This window comes from Lepisma saccharinum, chromosome 9, assembly GCF_977018435.1.
Source record: "Lepisma saccharinum chromosome 9, izLepSacc3.1, whole genome shotgun sequence".
NCBI classification, from domain to species: domain Eukaryota; kingdom Metazoa; phylum Arthropoda; class Insecta; order Zygentoma; family Lepismatidae; genus Lepisma; species Lepisma saccharinum.
This window is the reverse complement of record NC_139237.1, coordinates 42,163,512-42,190,396: the sequence shown is the minus strand read 5'-3', so window position 1 is coordinate 42,190,396 and position 26,885 is coordinate 42,163,512. Positions and strand designations below refer to the sequence as shown.

At 37.7% G+C, this 26,885-nt stretch overlaps 1 protein-coding gene across 27 annotated transcripts in view; it reads left to right on the top strand.

Annotated features, from left to right (window-relative positions):
• LOC145992030 (uncharacterized) overlaps nt 1–26,885 on the top strand; it is a 360,413-nt gene that overhangs the window by 70,977 nt on the left and 262,551 nt on the right. The window contains exon 4 of one of the 27 annotated variants that reach the window (XM_083128108.1): nt 25,803–26,424. The exons of 24 other annotated variants lie outside the window; for them this stretch is intronic. In XM_083128108.1, the coding sequence (XP_082984234.1) occupies nt 25,803–26,115 (313 nt within the window). In that variant the 3' untranslated portion in view covers nt 26,116–26,424. Of the gene's footprint in view, nt 1–7,255; nt 7,841–17,603; nt 18,194–25,802; nt 26,425–26,885 lie in introns of those variants that run through there. 2 more of the 27 variants (XM_083128112.1, XM_083128110.1) reach the window with 2 other exon arrangements.

The following is a 26,885-nucleotide window of genomic DNA, read 5'->3' as shown; positions in this document are numbered from 1 at the left end:
ATGTAGTCTCAGAGTTGGCTTAAGTCTAATTGTTTGTTGCTAAGGGAGGAAAAGGTCACAAATCTACCTTGGGGAGGGGGAGGTAGGGTTAAGTTCAATTTTGTCCATTTTTTTTTTTTCATTCTCCAACCCAATGTATAATCCAACATAACTGGTAATGAAAGATGCATCATAAATATTGATGTTAGTTTTGTTGGCTTTGAAAATTACACATTATGGGTGTTACAATTCCTTAGTCATTTGCATTTGCAAGTCTTTTATGCAAATATTTGGAAATTGTAGTTTTAAACTATAAAAGTGTGTTGTTTTCTGTAATACTATTTCCATTTGAATGGTTTAAAAATGTAATTGTTTCCAGAATATGAAACTTTTGTAAATTTTGTACAATAATAAAGATGTTTCTTACATTTTGTGACTTGATTTCTTAACATTTCAATTATTTCAACAAGAAACTGTCATTTTGGCCTGTGCGTATGGGAGCCTCGAATAAATAGCATAACCCAGTCATGGAAACCCCAGGCTGTTGCATCATGGGTTATTTTATTTTTATGTAGAAGCAGTATACTCCTACAACCATGCAAAGTGGCTGATACTTCTTGCATAAAAGTGGCAATCTTGCGAGGTTACGAAAGAATTTCCAGACTTTTGGTTCTAGTATCGTGCCTATGGACAATGGGCGAAGATAAAGGACCACTTTCAGTATATGTAATGTTTGTCCCCAAGTTTTTTAAAAAAATGAAAATGATGCAACATTTTCGAAAGTCATAATTTTCATGAAATTTTGAAAATTGGCCCCCTAATTGTTTAATGTTGTTCAAGTGTTCTTTTGTTCTCATTATTACATGTAAAAGTGAAACATATTAGAAAAAATCAGTGGTTGAGAAGTTCGAGACCATTTTATAACATCTATGCCATAATACTCACAAGGAAACAAAGTCTTTTTAAAACTCAGCTTGTTAATAAAATTAAAAATGTATGTATTGTTTTGTAATTCTAATATGTCATACATTCACTTGTGTACCAATGAACAAAAAAACAGAACTGAAATATCAAATGTGGTTTGACCATGTGGTGGTGCTGGGAAAACCTTTTTGCATCTGTCCTCAACCAGTTTACAGGTGGTGGGAAGATCTTTGTCTTTTCCTGTGTAGCCACTATAGGTTAATGCTTACTAGTTTGTTACCTGATGATGATAGCTAATGATCAGTATTTGAATGATGATATCACCATATTTTAATTTTTATTGGGAAAGGGTGCGAAGGATGCTTTCTGCTTAGCTGTGTCTCGCCCTGTCCTGTGCCAGTTGGAAATCGGAAAGATGTCATCTGCTAGGTAGCAAGGTGCAGACTGAAGGGATGCCAGAAGAGCTTACTCACTCACTAGTGCTGTAATTGAGCAGAAACCTTTTCCTCAGCACCTACTTCCTTGATTGCAAACTAATCATATGAACTGTCAACTTTGGGAATCCCATTACTTATGCTTTATGTACTCTTTGCAAATGTAAAACTGGGCTTACGTTTTGAACAGGTGTTCTCCAGTTATCAGCCAGGTTCAATGTTAGTGTTCAACGTTTCAAATGTGTACATCAGGGAATTGCCAATCGCTTGAAATGGATGCTAACCAGGCTGATAACCCAAGAACTCCTGTTTGAATCATGTCTCCAGGAAAGCTACAATTCCGATTTTTGGCTTATGTTTGCCAGAAGAAAACCTTCATTCACAGGATTCAGTAAGATTGTGCCCTAGATACCATACAAACAGTGTATGGTGTTGACAGGCACTCAAGATTAGCATACTTGTTAATAATCATAGATCACAATCCGGGATTTCCTTACTGTCCCCAACCAAGAAGGCGATGAGGAGAAAATTTTCTTTCAAATCTGGCTGTTTCTTCATCTACATAGTTCTCAGGAGGGAGAAATCAGAGCTCACTACAATAAGGCCATGAGTCCAGTATTTATTTGGTGCTGAGAACATGTGCTGTTTGACAGTTGTTTATATATATATATATATATATATATATATATATATATATATATATATATATATATTACTTTGGAGGAAAGGGTGAAACAACCCTATCAGAGGGTGTTATTAATTTCTGAGTTTCAGTTCATGCTTCATTTTTTTCGAAGTGTGTTATAAATCTGCTTAGCGCTCAGTTATGTTAATCGAGACAACCTACAGTGAGATTGGAACCACTGCACAATGAGCTTTCACCAGCGATAGAACCTATGACCCCCTGATTAAAAAGCTACAACATTAACAGTATGCCTTTTGGATGTCCATAGTACCAGGCTTTTACACTGTGGTATCTTAACGGGAGTGGGAGGGGATATTTATATTGAGATACATCCACCCAAAAGAAAAATCCCCATGATTATTGAGGAGCATACCCTATCCTCTGCTACTGATGCTCGTGTTATGCATATAATACTTGTGTATGTATGTGAAGGCTTGAGAGTGTGTACATTAATGCATTACTGTTAGTTTTTAGAAGCTATGCATTATATTTTTGTAGTAATTTACCCAACTTGTGAACTGTTCAACAGACAGAGCACTTAAGTGAATGGAAAACAATCCCTTCAAAGAGCTTCAGGTACAGCGATCCCAAATGAATATGATGAATTGTACCCTGTGTCTCAGTCAAAATCTCTTAGTCAGTTATCAGTTATTGAATTTATGTGCAAGGAAGTCAGTGCATTGTTAAATAACAAAAAATTACAAAACATCTGCAACTGTGTTTTCAATTTAACCATTCATGAGCAGGCAAAAGTTGGTTGCTTTCTTGTGTGTGTGCAACACAGGGCTATACCTTGCCTGCAAAATAAAGGAATTATTATTATTATTCCTTGATTTTTTACAATTCGAGTGTTTGTAACTGTTGTATGAAGGTCTAGTATTCCTGGAGCTCCACGTGGCTTTAATGCATGCAGACCACTTGGTGTATTCTAAATGAATGAAAGTAGATGTTTCTAAGTAAATCATTTGGAGAGTTTTTTATTTTTTTAAATATAAAAGTAAATTTTTCTTTAAGCCACAGTACATTTTGGGTGGCAACACTGAACCCTTGACGTTGTTTTGTAGAGCTTAATTTCTGTAAATTATGCAAAATGCCCATTTCTTTAAAGTATTGCACCAACATTGCAACAAAAATGGATTTCTTAATAAGTGATAAGTATTTTAACTTTTTATTGGGCTTCCTGGTGGATGCACATTGCACAGTGCTTTGAATCATGCTTTAAATTGTAGGTCCAGTCCTGATTAGCATATCTGAGCATAAAAGTGAGCTTTAAAAATCCAATTATCTTATTTCATTCTTTCTTGCTATGGAATTAAAAAAAAAGATAAAGTCTTCCCCTGTGCATAGCACCATGCCATGAAGGCGTATAAGGGGTGTGGGGGTAATGCCCCACACTTTCTTGATCCGGTCGTGTGTGGGGGTGATGTGATCAGCATTACGCCCCTGACCGCCTTTACTCCCCAGGGTTTCCCCCAGGTACCCATGTTATTCGATGCTGGGTGGGCGCCGGGGCCGCTTCCACCGTTAGAAAAGTTCCCGGATTTGAACCGGCCGGGGATCGAACCCGGGACCTTGCTATGGAATATTGATAAATATTTTGAACACAACATTTAATTGTTACAATGTTCAAACGTCTGTATTGGTGTCGGTGAAAATTTGTAAGAGTAACAGTATTGATATTAAAGAGGTTTTGTTCTTCTTGAAGGTTCGCATAACCACTTTTTGTACATGCAAAATAATCTAACACAGTTATTTTTAGTGGTATTTTATTGATTTTATCTGCGATGTTTTGTTCTGGTTTCCTAGCCATGTAAGTTTGTATTTTTGCATGTATATCTTAGTGTAGCTTGAGAAAGTTCTGGGAAATCGGAATGAAACGTCGCAGATAAAATCAATAAAAATCACTAAAAATAACTCTCTCTTGAAGAGGTTTTTTTGGGCAATCAGCCAGGTGACTTCTGGATAGGCTTCTGAGCCTTATGCCCGGTTCACTCAACCATCTTTAAAACGTTCTTAACGAGTTGATAGTTAACGCATCACTAAAATCTTAGCAGCCTCTTAAACTTTTAATGTTCGCTCAAGCGATTTTATAGGCCCGTTAACTAACGACATGTTAGAGACGTTTTGCTTTGATGCCTTGCTATTCTCATACTTTGATACAAGAAATGCAACGTTTTCATTGGTTGCACCATGGACAATAGACTGTGCGTAAGTGGATTTGGGTTTGGGCTTTGTGTATGAAATCCCGGCAACAAAAATAAATAAAGTAATGTGTAACACACAAATATATGTTTAAGAAATGAATGTTAGTTAGGTATTTACATCCGCACACCGAAAATGTTATGTATTAGGATTAACAGTTCCATTGTAATTTCGTAAGTTAGATTTAAATGAGTGCCTACCGACTGCCAATACAAGATCATAAATATATAAATAAAAACCACTGTTCTAGGTTAGGGTAATCTGTTTGAAGTTTGATAAATTTAATTATATTAATATGGCATTGCAAAAGAGGCCTAAAGGTGGAAATGAATGTGTGTTTGCTATAATAATTTTCCTCAACAAAAGAGAACATTTCACGAAATGTACACCATGCATAACTTAACTTACTGTGCCATGGCAATTAAATAATATGTAAATATTGCAAGTCACTTCTATTGGCATTGATGTAAATGTGGCATTGCAAACAAGAAATCTACTGTTTCCAAATAATCACCGACAAAAAAAGAAGGTACGTAAAATGTTTACCAGTATGATTACCGTTCAATCATATGTTCAAGGGACGTTTCTGAATGGTTGTGTTTTTGTTTCGTACAAATATTTTTCAAAGAAAAATATATATGAATGGCTTATTGCAGAAAGGGACCTGAGTCACTTCTGCACAATTCTGAGAAAAACAATGAAAAATCGTATAATATTAATAGTGTAAGAAAGAAATGTGCCGTTGTTGGCTCAAATATTCAACATAATGAATAGTTAATTTTGCAACCCTCAATGCACCCCCCTGCAGTATGCTGCTAGACACAGTGGAGATGAAAAAATTAACTCCGATACCTCAAAAATGTGACTCAGGTCCCTTTCTGCAATAAGCCATTCATATATATGATACAATACGATATTTTATATTTGATTTATCATAAATGGTAAAAAGGACAAGTACACTGTTAGACAGTATCCTCACCACTTGTACGAACGTACCGTGCAAAGAATGATTTCCGAATGCGTGGTAGTGTGTTTTACAAACAAATATGCATAATTTTACAATGTCCATGCACGAAACTACATTACCAGAAACAGCTTAGGATTCAGCTACTACATGTGTAGTACGGTACTTTACATTATGTTTGGTTAGTTATTATGTGATGAAATTGTAGTCATTCAGAAAATGTACCTTGTACATGGAACGGTTGATTAATATGATATTTTACATTTAATTTATCATAACTGGTAAAAAATATAACAAGTGCACTCAGACAATATTATTACCACTTGTACGTATGTACAAGGAATAGTTTCCGAATGATGGTAGTGTGTTTTATGTCACTGCACAATGTCTACAATGTCCATGCATGAAACTATATACCTGAAACTGCTTAGGACCTCAAGCTTCTTTTCTTAATGAAACAACATATGTAAGCTATATTACGTGATGAGATGGTAGTCGTTCGTAAATGTACCTTGTACATATAACAGTTGATTATTTTTTTTTTTCAATTTTTAAGTGCTCTTTCAGTTTGTTATGAATACGATTTAATTTCCATTTGAACCATTATATGTCAGCGCATTTTCAATATACTGCATAATAATGATTTTGATTTTGTGATTATATTAAGACTCACGTTATATTAAACAACATGTTTCATTCTACAGTACTTACGTACAGCTATGAGCTAAATAAGTAAATAGGTTAGGCAGGTTTTCATTATTTCTGTACTTGGTTAGGTTAGGCAGGTCAGGTTTGGTACTTTTAGCATCTCCAGTTTGCTACAGCTGTCCCTAGCCGCTTATGATTCAGAATATACAATGATGAACATTTGTGTCGAGCATTCTCGGCACTGCAAAATATTTTTTTTCCATTATGTTAATTGGAGTAGGTGAATAATAATTTGAAAAGTTCGAAAGAACAATTCCCTACTACTTTAAAAGATTGCAGGCTACATTGTGTAATGCCACAAATTTATTTTACATTAAATGAGAGTACAGGATGTGTATTGCCTATTTCTATGACAGTTGCTTCATTTTAATTTTATCTCTTACGTTTTCCGACATCTTTCAGTTTAAAAAACAACATAAAATTGGAATGGTAGTTATAAGCAGACATAAGCATAAACACAAGAAACCACGACTTTCTCCAGTTTCTATGTGATCCACTGGAAAACGGCGTGGACGACGACACCGAATATTTTGGTGAATAACTTCACCTTATACAAATTGAAATATGTAAAAGGAGGTTACATTATTTTAAAAAGTCATGCGATATTTTGTGTTTATGGTTACAGTGCATTGAAGGTGGAAGTCCTATATACATTTTAAAAACATCAAGTTTGTATAATTAACTATAAGCATATATTTTTGGCTCGACAGGCAAAATTAATAAAATTTGAATAATGTGATGATCACGATGCCATTATTGATAAAACTTTAAAAAGTACATTGATACAATATTTTTCATTTAACTTACATGTGATTTCTGATTTGCAGTACGAATTTATAATATGAAATACGAAATGGGAAAATTATTTTTGCTGTAGAAAGAAATCTAACTAGTGTATGTATCTTATTTCCGACACACCACAACGCGCTGTTAAGCACTTTAATGAAGCAATAGAGTGCCTTTAGATTTAACAACGACAATAGAGGTCTGTTAGCCTTAACGAAGGTTGAAGAAATGCCTCAATGTGCTAATGTAGCGTTAACTTGATTTAACGCTTCTTTAAAATTTAACGCGCGTTGAGCGAACCGGGCATCAGAGAGCTAACGTCACTCTCATCTTCAATCCCTGATTACTCGAGAAAACCTCTTCATTATTCGCCGCCAGGAAAGCTTCAAGTATTATTTCAGTGATATTGTTTGAAAGTGGTATCGGCTCAGCCGTGAAAGGAAAACTACTTCTGCAGTTTCTTATTGTTTCATGCTTGAAGAAAATGCATTTCTGGCTTAACAATTTGAAAAAAAATGCTGAGGAATGATTCTTCTTTTACTGACACTCTTTCTGCAACTGTTTTCCTTTCAGTTCTGTTATGTCTACAAGTCCTACTGTATTGGATGGCATCCCGATTCAGGGTCTAAAGTGGTATAAATGTTCATATTGCCTCAAGGATTTTCGGGATCCAAGTAATTTTAGAAGACATGTGCGAATACACACTGGAGAAAAACCACATGCTTGCAACATATGTAAGAAGGAATTTCGTGAAAGAAGCAGTTTGAAGAGACATTGGAGAGTTCATAAATCAGATAAACCATTTTACTGTACTATTTGTAGTAGAAGTTATGCAAGTGAAGCTCTGTTGAAAGACCATTCTTTAATACATAAACTTTTGTGATTTTTTAGGGTATTTTTGAAACGTGTGTTTTTCATTTCTTATAAAATGGGAAACATAAAGTATTTTTTTTTAGATTATACTGTATAAAATGTTTACAATTATAAATGACACATATATGTTGTACTTTTGTGGTAAGATAATAGTTGTAACATTCTAATTCAAAATACATTTTATGTTCATTGGGAGGAACTCTGCGTATATTTGTTTGACATGAAATTGGCCAAACATATTTCAACATAGAATATAAGTTACCAGGTTGTCCCAGAAGTCCTGCACCATACAAGGGGGAAAATAAAACAGAATATCAGAAACAAAGACAGACTTTATTCAGCAAAGTACAGGCCTCCATGTTTGATTACTTTCACCCATCTCTGTGACAACAGTTCAATCTGATGGCGATACCAGGTGGCAGGTTTAGAATTGAAAAACTCGCGACAGGCAGAATTTACCTCATCATATGAATTGAACTGCCGACCACACAGGGAATGTGAGAGAGAGCGAAACCAACCGTAATCAGATGGTGCAACATCCAGACTATAGGCGGGATGATGTAACAACTCAAACCCATCAAGCTCAGCCAGGGTGTTTGTCACTCTTCGAGACCGGTGACTTGGAGCATTGTCAATTTGCAGTAGTAACATCTTCCTCCTCGTTAATACCGGGTATTTCTCATTCAGAATGGCATACACGCGGCGTAATTTTTCAGAATACAGTTCACCTGTTACAGCACGAGCTTCTGGAACAAACTCATAATGGACAATCCCGTCAATATTCCACCACACACTCAGCATGATCTTTTTCCCAAATCTGTCCTGTTTCACATGGGCGATGGCTTCCTGTCCTCTTTTCACCCACTTTTATGTGTATCAGGGTTTTTCAGAAACACCCACTTCTCGTCTTGAAGCATGGGAGAGGGGCTAAGTGAGATTGCACGCGATAATTATCTGGAAGCGCACGTGGCAACTCACCTTCAAAAAAAAAAGGAAGGTTCGAGACCCGCTCTTCACGTACAAAATATATAATTCCTCCTCTTCCTGCGTCGTACTTCCCGCACAGTGACGCAGGAGTTTACGGGCGACAAGTACAGGAAGCACGAGACAAAGAAAGGAAGGAAGGTGACCTGAAAAACAAAGAAACTCACGTATAGCACGTGACGTGCTTCAAAGTTTCAAAAAGGGTCCAACAGCGAATAGCAACATTAACCTTCTTCACTGTAATCAAAATCAAAATAGTATTCCTCCAACGTAACCACCTTTCTCACTTCTCTAAGTACTGTAAGTTATATAAAAAATTGAACACGTGTGCACACACTCTTTTTTTTTTGTTATATTAAATTTAGGTTTGTTACGTAACGTTTCTTTATCGGGCAACTCTTACTGTTCAAACGTTTCGCCAGGAATTAAGATACCACTCAATTCAATTAATAAATATAATTGTATTCAAGATTGTTACCAAATACATTATTTGAACACTACAACAAACCCCATGTATTTATACTGGGAGTGATTTCAATAACACATCAATTGATTAACAGTTCGAGCAACCGGCGCTCCATTCTACTACATTACATAAACTCCCCATTCAATTTTAACAAACAAGCGAAAATTTAAATCAAAAGCTTCTGCTTAACAATCTTGTCTCTTTACCAATTGATCCTATGTAATAAATTTACTTGCAGGAGAATTCATCTCTCTAAAATAGTGTACGTTGCATATCCAAAATAAGAACGTCCCGTTCTTCCTTTACCCAATCAAACAAAAGACCAAAACGGCCTCAGTCTTTAACTTACGCTCTATATTTTTATTCTATTGCTTGTTCCCTTTTCTTAATGCATCATCTAGTGCTACCTCTACTTATACAGTACAGGATTGCTATTAGGATAAAAAGGTTGGGGGGTCGCGATTTGTGCAAGTCCTTTTTGTTTTATTTAATTCAGTGCGAACACGCACGCATTGCCGTCGCTTGAATAAGGGTAGTCTCTCTTGGAACAACAGGTTCCACTGTAAAGGTTCAAATTTACGTTTTTGGCCCAATTGCTCTTTATAAAGAATTCATAAACAATTGCCCCGCACTTTTCTTATAATTTTTACAAACGCCAAAATTCAACCAAAAGGCTGGTTCGTGATATCAAGTCCACACTAGCATGAAAACATACGCCGATTTACGACGCTACAAAAATGTTCACCGTGCTACAAAGGATAGAGAGGGAGAGAGCAAGTCACAGGCACCAATACGTGGAGGTGGAAAAATGTTTATACTGGTTTTCTCGCAATTTCACTTATTTCAAAGAGGTTACGTCAAAAGAATGTAGTAACCAAAACTTTTCGCAGCAAACGGTATGGAAATAACCTTATTCCCCACTTTCACGGTCTAGAGATTGTTTGTACATACCTCCCCACGATTATTCACGCCACATAGAGCTGCAATGCCTTCCTTTCTCAAGAGTCCATGTATTCACTCCATTCACCTTCTCCCCATTCAGCGGTCAGCGTGGCAGACGTAGTTCAACAGGTCGTGGTTCGGGTACTCTCTTGCCAGTTGGGACTAGATGACGAGCACCGGGCTGGTACGTGCCGTTCAAAGCGATCGTGCGAGATTGAGAACCAAGGACGAACTGGACTGCCTGGAGCAGCAGAATTTACAAGCGGGCGTAAGCCGCAAAAATATGCCGCAAGGGGCAGCAGCAGAGAGCAATCGTGAGGCAAAACGCCCTCGATGGCGAAAAATTGAACTTGCAATTTTTAACTATGTAAGGTTGTAAACACGCAAGGGACAAACGTTACAAATTCCCCCGACAAGCGAAAATCAAAACCCCCCTTTAACCAAAAGGAGGCAAGACACTGATCCCGAGAAAATAAGGGCACCAACATAAGCCCATTCTTATCAACCACATAATATTACCATAACACATGAAACTATTGGTACAACCCCCAAAATCATCAATACACCTGAAGACATACACGTATCCAAACCACATATCAGAGATTGAGTCTACTTAAATTTCGAAAATCACATTAAGTCTTTATAAAAAAACCAAAGCTGTTATCGTTGAGCACGTAGATCACAGGACATCGTGTACGCCTCCCGGTCGATACACCTGGACTCCTGATAAATGTCGGCACTGCTTGTAGAAAACGATCACACCACTGAATTATGTCACCCATGTGGTCTTTGCAATAGACTTGAATCGTATGGCTATGCTGAGTATAATGGAAGATGTAAACCATTGACTTTTCGGAAAACGCACTCGTAGCACATCCATCCTCTCAGAAGTAAAAACATAGAAAAAAAGAAAAAAAAAACAAGAATGAAAAACGAGAAAAGTGAGAAGGAAGAATAAACAAAAAAAATAGGAAAGGAGAGGAGGAAAAGTACTACGAAAAGGAAATGGAAGGTAGCACTATTACAAAAGATGCCACATCAGGGATAACATTAGGATGCATGACATAAACAGCGTCAATTCTCAATAAAGCATAATAAGCAATATTTTCAAATAACTAGACAAGGATATGAACAAAACTACCCATAACTAGAAAAAGCTGAATTTTTAAAATTTGATACATAAATACAAATAATACACTTTCAAAAGGTACATAATATGTATATACAATGACAAGTAAGGAGATGAGCCAGGAATTACGTTGGAAGAAAGACCTTACTCATAACAATATCAAAAAAAATTTCGGAATAGAAAAAAAACTCTATGATGAGCGCAGCTCATAACCAGAGCCGGTGGGGGTAGAAGCACTGGGACGACGGCGACACGCAGAAATGGATTGACCCCTTCGACGACAATATGTACAGTATGGTGGGCTATCCCGAGGGGCAATCCCATGAGGTGAATGAGGAATGGATGTCAAAGAAGTGACCGACTGATTCCAATGAGCAGTTTTACTAGTTTCAATAGCAAAAATCTCTTTCGCGTATTGAGTAAGTTCCGCCAAAGATTGAGGATGGCCACGAAAAAGAAGACAGCCCATGGAAATATGGTTCAAATGGAGGAGAATGGTCTGCAACAGAGTCTTGTTCGTCCCAAGCAAGGGCAAGAGTGGACGCAGAAGTGACTATGTCACTTACGAAAGGATGGAGATTTTCGTTAATTCTCTGAAGGCGGGTAACATATTGGTTCACTAACAAAAGGTACTGATGGTTAAGAACCAAACAGTTCCAAATGGTAGATTTAAGATCATCCCATGAAAGGGATTGAGATAGAGCCTTCAACCACGTATTTTCCAAGAAGCCCGTGGTGCGACGGAAGGCGTTATGCAATACCCACTCCAAAGGAAATTGGCGAGACCCAATTAGGCGCTGTAAAGCAACCATGAAGAGATAAAGTTTAGGAGGGTCCATGCCGTCGCAGAGTGGTAAGGCGTCAATTGCTCTATTCAGATTTTTGATTTTTATCGTATCTAAAGGTGACTGAGAAGGGACCCAAGAACATGCGTTCTGAGGGGCGGATACGGAAACGGAAGACATCGGAGCAAGGGGAGGAGGCGTTGTCAGCAATGGGCGAGTAGGTAGCACAAATGACGGACGAACAGTAGAATCTGGAAATCTATGAAAAGGTGGTAAGGAAGAATGAGGCTGCGAAGGCAGAGTAGGAGGAACCGAAGACGCTGATGATTGAGAATTTACCAAAGAAGGCACCGCAGGCAAAGATAGTATGGTTTGACAGCCTGCGTCTATAACCTTCACGTCATCCGGAGGAGCCATAATTGGCTATGAAACTGCCCGTACAAAAACTAAGCACCAAGTGGACAAAAAAAAAAGGCAAGTATTAATTGAAGGCCAACGAAACCAAAGAACTGGCAAAGGCTGTAAATGGGGGAAAATGTACACATAAAAAATAAATAGGTGGGGATGAATGGGAGGGAAAAAAAAAATTTGTGTCAATTATTACAAAAAAAAATATATGGTTAATTGTTGTATCAAAAGAACCAAAACTTGGCTGCCAAAGTTTGTATAAAAGGACCAGAGAAAAAAAAGGGGGAGGGAGATTTAATGGGAGGGGAAAAAATTTCCGTTTTAATTAGAATGAAAGAAACCAATGGTCTGCTACCAAAATTTGTAGCGTGGGAGAGGGGCTAAGTGAGATTGCACGCTGTAATTATCTGTAAGCGCACGCGGCAACTCACCTTAAAAAAAAAAACAAAGGTTCGAGACCCGCTCTTCACGTACAAAACATATATAATTCCTCCTCTTTCTGCGTCGTACTTCCCGCACAGTGACGCAGGAGTTCACGGGCGACAAGTACAGGAAGCACGAGACAAAAAAAAGGAAGGAAGGTGACCTGAAAAACAAAGAAACTCACGTATAGCACGTGACGTGCTTCAAAGTTTCAAAAAGGATCCAACAGCGAATAGCAACATTAACCTTCTTCACTGTAATTGCCCCGCACTTTTTCTTATAAATTTTACAAACGCCAAAATTCAACCAAAAGGCTGGTTCGTGATATCAAGTCCACACTAGCACGAAAACATACGCCGATTTACGACGCTACAAAAATGTTCACCGTGCTACAAAGGATAGAGAGGGAGATAGCAAGTCACAGGCACCAATACGTGGAGGTGGAAAAATGTTTATACTGGTTTTCTCGCAATTTCACTTATTTCAAAGAGGTTACGTCAAAAGAATGTAGTAACCAAAACTTTTCGCAGCGAACGGTATGGAAATAACCTTATTCCCCACTTTCACGGTCTAGAGATTGTTTGTACATACCTCCCCACGATTATTCACGCCACGTAGAGCTGCAATGCCTTCCTTTCTCAAGAGTCCATGTATTCACTCCATTCGCCTTCTCCCCATTCATCGGTCAGCGTGGCAGACGTAGTTCAACAGGTCGTGGTTCGGGTACTCTCTTGCCGGTTGGGACTAGATGACTAGCACCGGGCTGGTACGTGCCGTTCAAAGCGACCGTGCGAGATTGAGAACCAAGGACGAACTGGACTGCCTGGAGCAGCAGAATTTACAAGCGGGCGTAAGCCGCAAAAATATGCCGCAAGGGGCAGCAGCAGAGAGCAATCGTGAGGCGAAACGCCCTCGATGGTGAAAAATTGAACTTGCAATTTTTAACTATGTAAGGTTGTAAACACGCAAGGGACAAACGTTACAGTCTCCTGTCACAATGCTCCTCCAAAAACGAAGATCACGCGGGTTTTGTAGCAATGTCTGGCAAATTGCAACTCTGCGCTGGGCCTGCACCTCTGTCAGCTTGTGCAGACTTTGTCGGGGCTGTTTATTGGTGTAATCCATGTCATGCAAGCAACGGTTTACTGTCGATTTGGATGCCCTAACCACTCTTGCTATCACATGTGTGCTGGATTGTAGTGTAGCATTCACAGCATCCTACAGAGACTCGTTAATGTCCATCGGAGATCGTCCCGTGCGGGGCATGTCCGTGAGGCGTAGATCACCTGAAGCGAATTTTTTAAACCAACTGGAAGCTGTCGATCGATTCACCACTTCTTCATTCTCCACACGACAAATTTCCTCCGCTGCCGCTTTTGCTGTTAGTCGTTTTCTCCATAAAAAACGTAGCACACCACGAAGTGCAATTTGGTCCTCACTCATCGTGCCCACTTTAACTTCACGGGAACACTCGCTACACATGCAGTGCATACCTTCACTTGATCCCACGAACCTGTCCTCTATGCCTGCCAACAGCCTTTCACCGGTGACGCCACCTACCCTCGCAAACTTAACCTCATGGAGCTCAGTGTGCTGATGGTGCAGGACTTCTGGGATAGCCTGGTATATCATGAATATGCCAAATTATTAAGTATCCTGACAGATAAGATGATATCACCATACATTTTATATAAATACAATACTTATTCAAAATATTGCAGTCAAACTTGAACCATAATATTATCATAGAGTTGACATTTTTTGTGTAATTCTGTATACATGTGAATAAGTAAATAAATAAATAAATAAATTGTAATTTCACCTCCCTGGCAAATATTTAACCAGCTGAGAGTTATGAAGATTTAGCTAACCTACATGCCATTCGGTGTAGCCTGAGCACTGGCATGTGCAAAGTGGGAAATGTTTGTCGTCTGCAGAGGACGTCACGTGCCTCGTAGGAACAGTGTTGCAATTCCCCGAAGTTACAATTGTACTAGACATGAAACTGGCAAAGGCTATATTCTGTTCTCATTGAAAAATATACTTACGAATTTAAAATAGAACACTGTCCTTCGTGATCGTGAAATTTGTCGATTGTTCTAAGAATGACACACTTATTAAATTCGTCCACATCACTTTAAATTTCGTTCTTCTGCATGGTTTCTTAGAAGTTACTAATCCCTTCCCAGTTACTTCGCTGCGATCATTTTCATTTAAGATGCGTTTCGAAGTACTTACTGACATCAGTAGCTGCGGAAACACACTTTTGTGCTTGTTTAACATTCAACGCAAGACGACTGTCAACTTCTTTCTTCATAAACTTATGCACATTGAGATAATTTCTCTACTCTTGAAAAAACACCCTAAGCAACTCAAGTCAACGATCACACTCTTCGCAGTAACAGAGAGGAAGAGGAGAGGGAGAATCCCTCTTTCGCCAAGAAAGCTTAATCAATGTCATTCTAGAAAAACCAAGAAAACAATGCAGATACCAGTAAGTACCGAACATCCCTACCAATAAGCTCTGAAGTCAGATTATGGATGTAGGTAATTGTTAATGTGGTTAGCAACTATGATCTCAGTTGAACTCTCACATCATCGCGCTGATGGCAGGCTTCCACGCTTCTGATGGCCAGAGCTCAAGCTAAACCGAATGACCTGTACCTTGCTAACAGAGAATGTTTAGGGCTCAGCTTTTGATTTCACTACCGAAGGCCCCACATTTGTGTTCTGTCTGTTGCTCAACCAGCTCCTTGAGTAAATATTAATACTCTTTTATTTTTGTTCATTTTTCTCATCATTGTTGAATAAATTTCATTTATAACACCATTAAGCCTTGTTTCCATGATTATGAAAAACTAAATATGCTGACCAAGGCAGTAATTTATTTTATTAAAAACATAAACTAAACGTAACGTTTCAACCTTCTAGCAAGGTCTTCTTCAGACTCTGTATCAAGTACAAAAGTAACAAGATACAAAAACAGGGCATTATATATACACAAACATTACTCCCTCCAGACTATTTAGAAAGTTGTTTGGAACTTTCTAGCAGGTGACTTTCACTTTCCAACTTTACTTTCACCTAAAAGGCTAAACACAATTACTTCCATATAGAATGTAGTTGGACTTTTAATCTCACGCTCTTTTCCCTTAATTTTTCTTCCTTCTCCTCTCCTCTTTCTCTCTTGTCCTTTCCACTATTTCTAACATCTTCTTCCATTCTTTGTTTAACTTCAATCCCCCATTCCAGTTCATTGTGTCTTCTTCACCTTTCTTCTCTATTTCCTTGGCTTCCTTCCATTTTCTCACTAGCATTCTCTTCTCCCTTCCTATCTGCTTAGCCTCATCCCACTCTATGTCATGTCCTGTTTCTCTCGTGTGTTTAAATATTGCATTTCTTTCTCTCTTAAGTCGTACATCATCCCTATGTTGTTTCAACCTGTCTTTCAGCCTCTTTTTCGAGAGGAGAGGAGAAGGAAGAAAAATTAAGGGAAAAGAGCGTGAGATTAAAAGTCCAACTACATTCTATATGGAAGTAATTGTTTTTAGCCTTTTAGGTGAAAGTAAAGTTGGAAAGTGAAAGTCACCTGCTAGAAAGTTCCAAACAACTTTCTAAATAGTCTGGAGGGAGTAATGTTTGTGTATATATAATGCCCTGTTTTTGTATCTTGTTACTTTTGTACTTGATACAGAGTCTGAAGAAGACCTTGCTAGAAGGTTGAAACGTTACGTTTAGTTTATGTTTTTAATAAAATAAATTACTGCCTTGGTCAGCATATTTAGTTTTTCAAATTTCATTTGTGTGAATAGCATGCAAAGTTGAAGATTTCAACTTCAAGACTCGACTCTTATTTATTACTATGTTAAAACATTAGTAGTCTGGAAAATCATTTTGTAGTACTCCGAAAACCTGGAAAAGCCTGGAATTTTGGTTTGAGATGGTTGGTGTTTGAAGTCCATTTTATGCACAATAAGGCTAAATGGGACTGTGCCTACAGTTTACAGTGGGATCCGAGCCGCTATGTGTCTCCACTGGGTATTGAACCCGGAACCCCTTGATAAGGCAACGACGCATCCAATGTGCAATCGGGGAGGCCACCTTGGAAATTTGGTGTGAGAAAATTAGCGGATCCTGAAAAATGACTGAAGCGACGGATGGTGATTGTAAATCTAAAGTCATTGCCCAATTAAAGAACTTTAGTATGCTAAGACGAAATAGTTGTTGGAAATTCAAAACCTAATAATAAATTACACAGGTCTGAAATTTGGCTGAGTTGATACCACTTTGAACCAATACCAATGCTGATATGCTTTACAGTTATAACATTGTAACATTTCAAGGTTGTACAGGACCTTTCCCTGAGAGTGTACCATATCAATTTAATATAATTTTTCTTTGTAAGTGCCCATCATCATCCTCCTTCACTGTTTCCCGGCTCTAACTGGGTCGGCATTTTATAATTGCCCATTGATAGTTAATTTTCTGGACTTGTAGCTACTGTGTTGGTTTTTGTACCAACATTTTAGACACCCATTTGCACAAATGCTTTAATGTTGATCTCTTCCCATTTTTCTTTCTTATATTAAATGAGAATGCTTATGTACTCTTGAACTTTATTCAATGGTAACACTGTTAAGCCTTGTTTTCATGTTAATAAAACATTAAAATGCTGACCAAGGCAAAATTTATTGTATAAAAAATATACACTAAGTTGTTTTTTTTAAAAAATTTTTATTGTGAATCTTCGTCTGAAGAAGACCCTGTTAGAGGGTGGAAATGTTATGTTTTTAGTGTGTATTTTTTATACAATAAATTTTACCTTGGTCAGCATTTTAATGTTTTATTGGACTTTATGAAATTGATGATGAGAATTGTACTTACGCTCTTTGTACAACAATTTCATTTCAGCTTTCATGTGATGTCTCATCCAGCTGTATTTGATGCCTACTCAGTTGAGTTTATAGAAAACCGAAAGTGCCCATATTGCTCCAAGTTTTTTTTCCAAGCAAGTAATCTTAAGAGACACATGCTTATACATACTGGTGAGAAACCTTATACTTGTAATGTATGTGGAAAGAGCTTTAATCAAGCAGGCACTTTGAAGAAACATTCGATAATTCATACATCAGATAAACCATTTTACTGTACTGTTTGTAGCAAAAGTTTTGCAAGTGAAGATCTATTACAAACTCATACTTTAATACATAATTTATAACCTAGCTTTGTTTTTTGAAATTGTGCTTGATCTAAATACTCACATATACTATGACAGTTTGTTACTATATAGAGTGTATATGTGTATGTTGTATGATGCTGGACAATTTTAGTGTGACTCAAATCCATGAGTGCAATACACTGTTCATAGATATTTCCTCCATATGTACCAATTGCCAATGTGATGTGTCCAATTTGGCAATGAGAATTTCACCCAACATATAAGTGAATAAGTAAATGTGATGGTGTTATATCCATGTAATTATATTAGTTATTGAAAATAGAAAGGTCATAAAAACTGAATGTTTTGTGTTATTCCTTACATGTAATAAATATTTTTTTTTATTTCCTTTTTTGTGGATTTAGTAAATTGTAATTCAGTGTAATGATAATTCCTGTCTTGCAGAACTATACGGGTCTGAATTATCCATTGTTATTTTTTCTCTTTGTTTTTTGCATATTGAGACAAGACAAGAACTCCTTTCGTCACAGTTACGACATTTTTTTTAAAATTTCATTATTTTTTTATTATTATTTTTTACAGTGAGCGAGCTTAGTGCCATAGTGGTAACCTTCTCACTTTGTAATCAGGGATTTCAGGTTTGATACCTGTTGGAGTTGCAAAGTAGTTTGGATCTCAATGTATACTGAACATAATGAGACATGACTTGCTTCGCTGAAATTAGTTGTTTCCAAGTTAAATTTCCTTCATTGAATGTACACTTTTTCAAATTTCTTGCTGTATCAACTCTGTATTTGGTGCAAATACCATGAAAACAGCTCCATATTTGTGTGTGTGTGTGTAAATGAGAAAATGTGTGCTTTTCTATAATTTCATTAGTTGGAAATATTCTCCTTGGAATAAATAGGGAACGTTGAGAGTTGAACCCACAATCTGGCCACAAACAGTTTCAGGTTAAAATCTTGGAATGGTCATGGGTATTCCTTTGTGAGTATTCTTTCATCCCTTTTGTCATGGGTAGCCTTAAAGAGGTAGAGAAGCTATGTAACACGAGAGAAGTGCAAGTTAATATACTGAAAGCTCTGTGCCCAGCTGGAACTGGCAAGGATGTGAGAACATTCACTTTTATTTAAAGTGAGTTCATGTTTATCTGGCTTGTATTATTCAGTAGTGTTGAATATTTTGATTCTAACAGAGTCAGGAGAAATTGTTGTAGAATCATTAAAACTTGCAAAAAGTCCCCCCCCCCCTTTTTGAACAGACAAGCTAGATAATGGTAAAAATCAAGAGCTAATACACAGTGCAAGGTTGTATTTCAGCATAAGGTGTAAATTCTATGAATTTGGTACAATTTTTAATAAGTCCTTGTAATAATAACCTGTGGCGCACCAGCAGTCTTAAACCCACATGTCTCACCCTAAGTGGGAGCTCATGCAAACAGTTATGGCCGACATGTGGTCAGCAGAACGAGACCCCAGTCGTTCGTTGTTGTAGGTTTACACTACTCATTCATAGCTACCCAATTTTCTCACGATGATGGGTGGCCACTCGTCCCATACACAGGCCAAAATCTCAGGAGAAAGGTTGTTACGCCTACCCCCAGGAGATTCGAACTAGTGTTCGCAGCCCAAGCCGAAAGCCCGATGCCTTAGACCACACAACCAGAGTGTGGGACTGATATGATCCTCCCGAACCATATTAAAGATTCGGTCATATTTATTATTATTTTGCTTTTTATATTCACTATAAACCGTTATGAAAGATAAGATATTTAATAGTTCACCTAATGGCATAATTTTGTCATTCGAGAAGTTTCGTGTTTGTTATTTGCAAGCTTCATGAAAGCAAAATCTTTCGTTGTTGACAATTAGTCAAAAATATGTGTTCTCAGTTTTAGAATCAAACTATTATGAAAGCCATAAGAGCTAAATTTCAGTTGAAGTTATTAGTAATATAAGCCTTACGAACATTGGAAAGAAGTTTCTTGAAGAATGTGACAACTTTGTAGTAGAGAATATTATAGAAACTTCAGGGGTCACAATTGTTGTTTAGACATAGACAAATGAACCTTATAGAACATACTGTTTAACCTTTAAGATATTGCCATTATACACAAATTAATTATATATATCACAGCTGTAGCTATGTTTATCTTTTGTGTCACGAGAGGCACTGCTTGACATGCGGGGGCATAAATACAGCATCGGAACCTAATTCAGGGGCATTTTCATCACCGACTCTGATGGATTAACATCTTAAATACTCAGCTCCCTTTATGGGAGGTTTCAAGAACTTAGTTTTCGTTCTCAAATTAACTTAGACACATAGTTATTCTGTCATATGGGTAGGTTCGCCCTGTGGACATGACATGTCACCATACGAAAGAATAAGTTAATTTAAACTTTATTTTGAAGTTTTCTGAAATTTTAAATTATATCTTCACAAAATAATGTTAAATTTCGACTCAGAACTTACTGTTAATCTGACGCATGGGTAGCTTCGCCCTGTGGACATGATAACATGTCACCATGCGTGAGAATAAGTTAATTTACGATAATTCAGTTTGATTTCTTCGAAACTTATATGCAATATACATAGTATATTTTTCAATTTTTGCATAAAGCACAGGACTTAATGTTATTCTGCCATATGAGTAGGTTCGCCCTGTAGGCATGCTAACATGCCATCATATGGAAGAATAAGTTCAGACTATTTCGTCTCCATAATTATTATTTATTTATCAGGTTATTCATTATTGATCTCTGGCATGGTTAGGTTTCACCCTGTGAACATGCTAACATGTTGCCATACCCGAAATCAAGTCGATGTCTCTAATATTTTACGAATTATAGCTGTTTGTATTTCTGCACATATCTTGAAGCCAGACCATAATGTCCAATTTATATTAAATCGGAGTCAGTACTCAAAACCTTCGCCAGTCATGTCAAAGTTATGCTTCATTATGTCACGGAGCGTTCCTAAAGTTCCAAGCAAGTGCCTGGTCGTCTTTAAATAATGGATATGACAGCTTGATCCATATTCTGTAAATAAACTACAAAAGTTGCATAGATTTGATTCTAAGAAGGAAATCTGTTCAGTCCTATGTTTATGGAGATCTGTAACTAAGATGTAAATTTATAAAAGTATCTTAAAAATAAACCATCTTGAGGAAAAGAATTGCCCATAAAGAAGTCTACTGAAGATGCAGATTTTCTTCAGAAACAGATGTTGTTCATTTATCTAATCTCCTTTCCTGTAGCCTATGCCAACATAAATTAAAAGAGTCTAAGCCTCATACCCCATGCACATCTATTACTATTCCCGTACCTGAGAGGGGCCAGTGTATCCCATTAGCCCACTGAGTTTTAGCCGAAGTGAAGAAACAGATGAAATTGGATATTGAAAGGTGATTGAAGGAAATAGGAAGGTAAAGATGAGGATGGATGCTTTGTCTTCGTGATTTTTTTGTTAAAGCTGCACTTTTATGATTTTTTTCGAGGGTGCTCGAGGACGCTGACAACAGAAGGTGGCCTAAAGGTTCGAGAGAGGAACCACCACGAAGGCTAGTTCAGCATGAGAGCAGCCAAAAGTGTCGCGATGGATTTTTCAGATCACTTTTCTTCGTCTCCTTCGAAATTCAGAGCTGGTGATCGAGCGCAGGTCTCTCACAGTTATGCATCTAAGCTATGATTTTGAAAGGGTGGTATTTGGTTTTATTTTTATTTTGAGCATTTCCCCTCATCATTAACCCTGCAAGTTTTGTTAAGTATCCTTCCTAATTTTGCGTAATGCTATGCGTCGCTCTTATTCACCTGTTGACATATGCTGATAGGAATATTAGCAGCCCTGAAAGGAACCCCTGGAATTGGAGGAAATGAAATGAAGGGAGAGAGATACCTTTCAGGACAATAAGTCCTTAACATTGACAATATTCTCCTGTTTCTACTAGGGATGGCCAAACGGATCCGGATCCGAAAAATCCGGATCCGTTTGGATCCGGATCTGCTTGGATCCGGATCCGAGAAATCCGGATCTACTTGGATCCGGATCCGTAAATTCCGGATCCGGATCCGAAAATCCCGGATCCGGATCCGAAAATCCCGGATCCGGATCCGAAAATCCCGGATCCGGATCCGAGAGCTCCGGATCTGGGTCTGAAAGTTTCGGATCTGGATCCGGATCCGAGAGTTCCGGATCCGCGGATCCGGGTCTGAAAGTTTCGGATCTGGATCCGGATCCGAAAATCCAGATCCGGATCCAAGAGTTTCGTATCTCAATCCCATTATAATATTACCACACCTTAGTCCTACAAGAATTTTTTTCAAGTGTTGTTCCTAAAATACTTTGCTACGCATCGGCTAACACACTCGTGCACAAATGTCCGAAGTGATTTTGTAAATGCCATTGAAACGAATATGTATTCATTCGAATGTATTGGAAATGAAAACACACATAAATGTGAGACATTCCATTCCAGGATGAAACTTTTAACACATATAACAAGATAGAAATGTTATAGAAAAATTATACAATTGTTCTACAGTTACAGTTTTACAAATTAAAATAAAACATTATAATATATGTAGTGTTAAATAATTACAAAGTGTAAGACTAACAAGGGAGGTTATCTAAAGGTCCCCCTCCGATTTCCATGAAACTTGGCAGTATAGTGGGGCCCAAAGGAAGAATTACGTGTTTTTTTGTTTCAGCTAAAAAACGGTTTTAGGGGGCTAAACCCCCTCAAATGTCAAGATGAGGACAAATTGAAGTGAGGATCTGACCCCTGTGTCTTTCCGATTTCCATGAAACTTGGCAGGTGTATAGTGGGGCCCAATGGAAGAAATATGTGTTTTTTTGTTTCAGATAAAAAAACGGTTTTAGGGGGCAAAACCCCCTCAAATGTCAAGATGAGGACAAATTGAAGTGAGGATCTGACCCTGTGTCCCCCTCCGATTTCCATGATACTTGGCAGGTGTGTGTATAAACGGGCCCAAATGAAGAAATATGTGTTTTTTTTTGTTTCAGCTAAAAAACGGTTTTAGGGGGCAAAACCCCCTCAAATGTCAAGATGAGGACAAATTGAAGTGAGGATCTGACCCCTGTGTCTTTCCGATTTCCATGAAACTTTGCAGGTGTATACTGTATAGTGGGGCCCAATGGAAGAAATACGTGTTTTTTTGTTTCAGATAAAAAACGGTTTTAGGGGGCAAAACCCCCTCAAATGTCAAGATGAGGACAAATTGAAGTGAGGATCTGACCCCTGTGTCTCTCCCATTTCCATAAAACTTGGCAGGTGTATAGTGGGGCCCAATGGAAGAAATAAGTGCTTTTTTTGTTTCAGCTAAAAAACGGTTTTAGGGGGCACAACCCCCTCAAATGTCAAGATGAGGACAAATTGAAGTGAGGATCGGACCCCTGTGTCCCCCTCCGATTTCCATGATACTTGGTAGGTGTGTGTATAAACGGGCCCAAATGAAGAAATACGTGTTTTTTTTGTTTCGGCTAAAAAACGATTTTAGGGGGCAACCCCCCTCAAATGTCAATATGAGGACAAATTTAAGTGGGCATTTGATTTGTGTGTCCCCCTCCGATTTCCATGAAACTTGGCAGGTGTATAGTGGGGCCCAAAGGAAGAAATACATGTTGTTTTTTTTTGTTTCAGCTAAAAAACGGTTTTACAGGGCGAAACCCACTGAATTGTCAAGATGAGGACAAATTGAAGTGGGGATCTGACCCCTGTGTCCCCCTCAGATTTCCATGAAACTTGGCAGAAGAAATATGTGTTTTTTTGTTTCGGAAAAAAATTTGTTCTAGAGGGCAACCTCCTCTCAAATGTCAAGATGAGGACAAATTGAAGTGGGGATCTGACCCCTGAGTTCCCCTCCGATTTCCATGAAACGTGGCAGGTGTATAGAGGGGCCCGAAGGAAGAATTACGTGTTTTTTTGTTTGAGCTAAAAACTGTTTCAGGGGGCAAAATTCCCTCAAATGTCAAGATGAGGACAAATTGAAGTAAGGATCTGACCCCTGTGTTCCCCTCCGATTTTCATGAAACTTCGCAGGTGTATAGAGGGGCCCAAAGGAAGAAATACGTGTTTTTTTGTTTCGGCTAAAATACTGTTTTAGGGGGCAAAACCCGCCTCAAATGTCAAGATTAGGACAAATTGCCGTGGGAATCATCTGACCCCTGTGTCCCCCTCTGATTCCCATGAAATTTGACAGGTGTATAGAGAGGCCGTATGCCCCCTGTTTCTTCCTATGCCATATTTACGTGGTTTCGGGGACTTCAATTTCTCCTCATCTTGACATTTGAGGGGGGGGCTCTATACACCTGCCAAGTTTCATGGAAATCGGAGGGGGAGACTTAGACCTCCCTAGTAAGTAAGTGTATTAATTAATTACAAACCGCGCACGCGAGCACACACACTATATATATATATATGTGTGTGTATGTATATTATATATATATGTATATTAGCAGGTAACAATATGTTATAAGCACATTCTTACTTTCCAAAGAAGCGCATGTGGGATGGCAAAACGGATCCGGATCCGAAAATTCCGGATCCGGATCCGAAAGTACCTGATCCGGATCTGAAAGTACCGGATTCGAAAGTTTTGGATCCGGATCCGAAAATTCTGGATCCGGATCCGAAAGTTCTGGATCCGGATCCGGATCTGAAAATTCCGGATTCGCGGATCCGGATCTGAAAATTCCGGATCCGGATCCACAGATCCGGATCCGAAAAATTTTAGGATCCGGATCCTAAGGATCCGGAACCAACCGGATCCGGATTTCGGATCCGCCAGGATCCGGATCTGGCCACCCCTAGTTTGTACACCATTGCCTATAAATAGCAATCGGATCATTCCGGATTCATACTTATATAATCAAGCAATGAGGAAATTTTTGTCTCATAACCGGATACATTCTGGAAAAGGTTTTAAGTCTTTTGTGAGCTAATACCACACCCATATTATGGAATTCAGTTGCTGGGAACCCAGAAAGCTTTTAGGTGTATATTTCATATAAAGTTTAATAAAAAGGGTGGCTACTCACTGGGAATTCCTTGAATTCCAGGAATTATGCATGAATTATTAGCTCCCGGAAATTATGCGTGAATTTTTCTCCGTAGACATGAAAAATTGCAACTTCTATTAATCCAAATCCCATTGAATTTATACATATTCATTAAGACTCTGAGGCACGTTTTTCATAGTTTAGCTTTTATTTTTATCGAAGAAGGAAAAGAAAGCTGCATGAAAAATAGAACAGAATTCTTTCAATCCGTTTACTTTGTTAGTTTCCTTTACAGAACAGTCTATCTGATTGATGGAAGATTATCGCAAGATAAAATATCTTGAAGTTGATAAGTTAAATTTGAGTTTGAAATTCTTATACAATTAACAAATTTTTGTAGATTATCCTGTAACATTTGTGACTTGTGTTCGTAGATTTATTTCATGTCTGAATATGTGAAATGACAAATGCAAACTAAATCTTTTAAATATATATATGCCATTTAATTAAATTGAATTAAAATTTTTGGATGCACTGGAATCATACAGACCCTTCATATTGTTGATATATTTGTTTGTGTATATATGTGTGTGGGTGGTGAGAGGCGAGATTGAAATAGAGAAAACATCTGCTTGTCCCCTTAATTTTTTTTGGAAAATTCGCCTTGAAAACCGGGAATTATACTTGGAATTTTTTTATAGTGAGCAGCCAGCCACCCTGATAAACTTCTTACTTACTGACCTCTGTTTCTCAACCCTTTATTCTTGTAGTAGTTATACAACTTTTGTTACTTTGTGCAACCTTTTATTAGATAATATTTATGCTTGACTTTAATTTGAATCACAAAACTTATCATGAAAGCATTTGTGGTTCTATTACTTATTCTCGTTGTCTAACTGCTTTTCTTTCAGCCATCACCTTCCTTCAGTGCCAACTATATTGGATGGCTACTCTGTTGAAATTAAAAAGAAGAATCGTCTGTGCTCATACTGCTCCAAGTATTTTTCTGCAGGCTATATTAAAACACACATTCTTAAACACACTGGGGAGAAACCGTACATCTGTGACTTATGTAATAGAGGATTTAATGAGAAGGGTAATTTGAGAACTCATTTGAAGACTCATAAACCCGATAAGCCATTTTACTGTACTACTTGTAGCAGAAGTTTTACAAGTGCAATTCTACTGCAGCATCATAGCATAATACATAAAATCTGCATATAAAATGTGCTCTGCTTGTTGTTTTTCGAACATCATCAAACCAATTGCACTTTTTGTTTTGAAATAAGCAAAGGTAGAAACTTGCAAATAATTGGGAAATTTTCAGTCTTTTGTGTTTGTAACTGTACAGCCACCGACAATTCTGGGTTGTAATGATCCTAATGGAAGTCAGTGAGATTGTTACAACCCAGTAGTGTCCTTGACTGTACTTAATATATGTTACTGATCTTGTGGTATAAGGATTGGAATGAATATGATAACTTATTTCCTACACCTCTTCCGAGCATCAACACAACGACTTGTGTTTTCATTTTGCCTTTTTCTGATAGGCTTACACATGAGAAAACTTTGTTTTCTTTAACTTCATTGTGTAGTCTCACATGTGAGGAAAGTATGCTCACATATGAGGAAAATTCTTTGCAAATTTCTTTGTTACCCCAATAGTATTTTTTTTTTATTAACAATTAACATGGAAGAAACCACACAGGTTAGTCCATAAATTCTACCCTTTTCCATTTATAGGACAGAATGCAGTTGTTTTAAGATTCTCCCTGTATGTGAGTTTTGGAAATCGTCACTCCTATACCACAAAATAAATGTTGTGCATATAGAGTGATCCTTAAATACCACAAACTTAATCAGTAATATCATGAAAACCATGAGAAAGATTGTTACCAGGCTTTTACATAAGAATATGTGTGTGTGTGAGAGTCAGAAATCTTTACTTTACCAAACAGTACCATACAGAAACATACAGAAGTCAATTAGTAGCA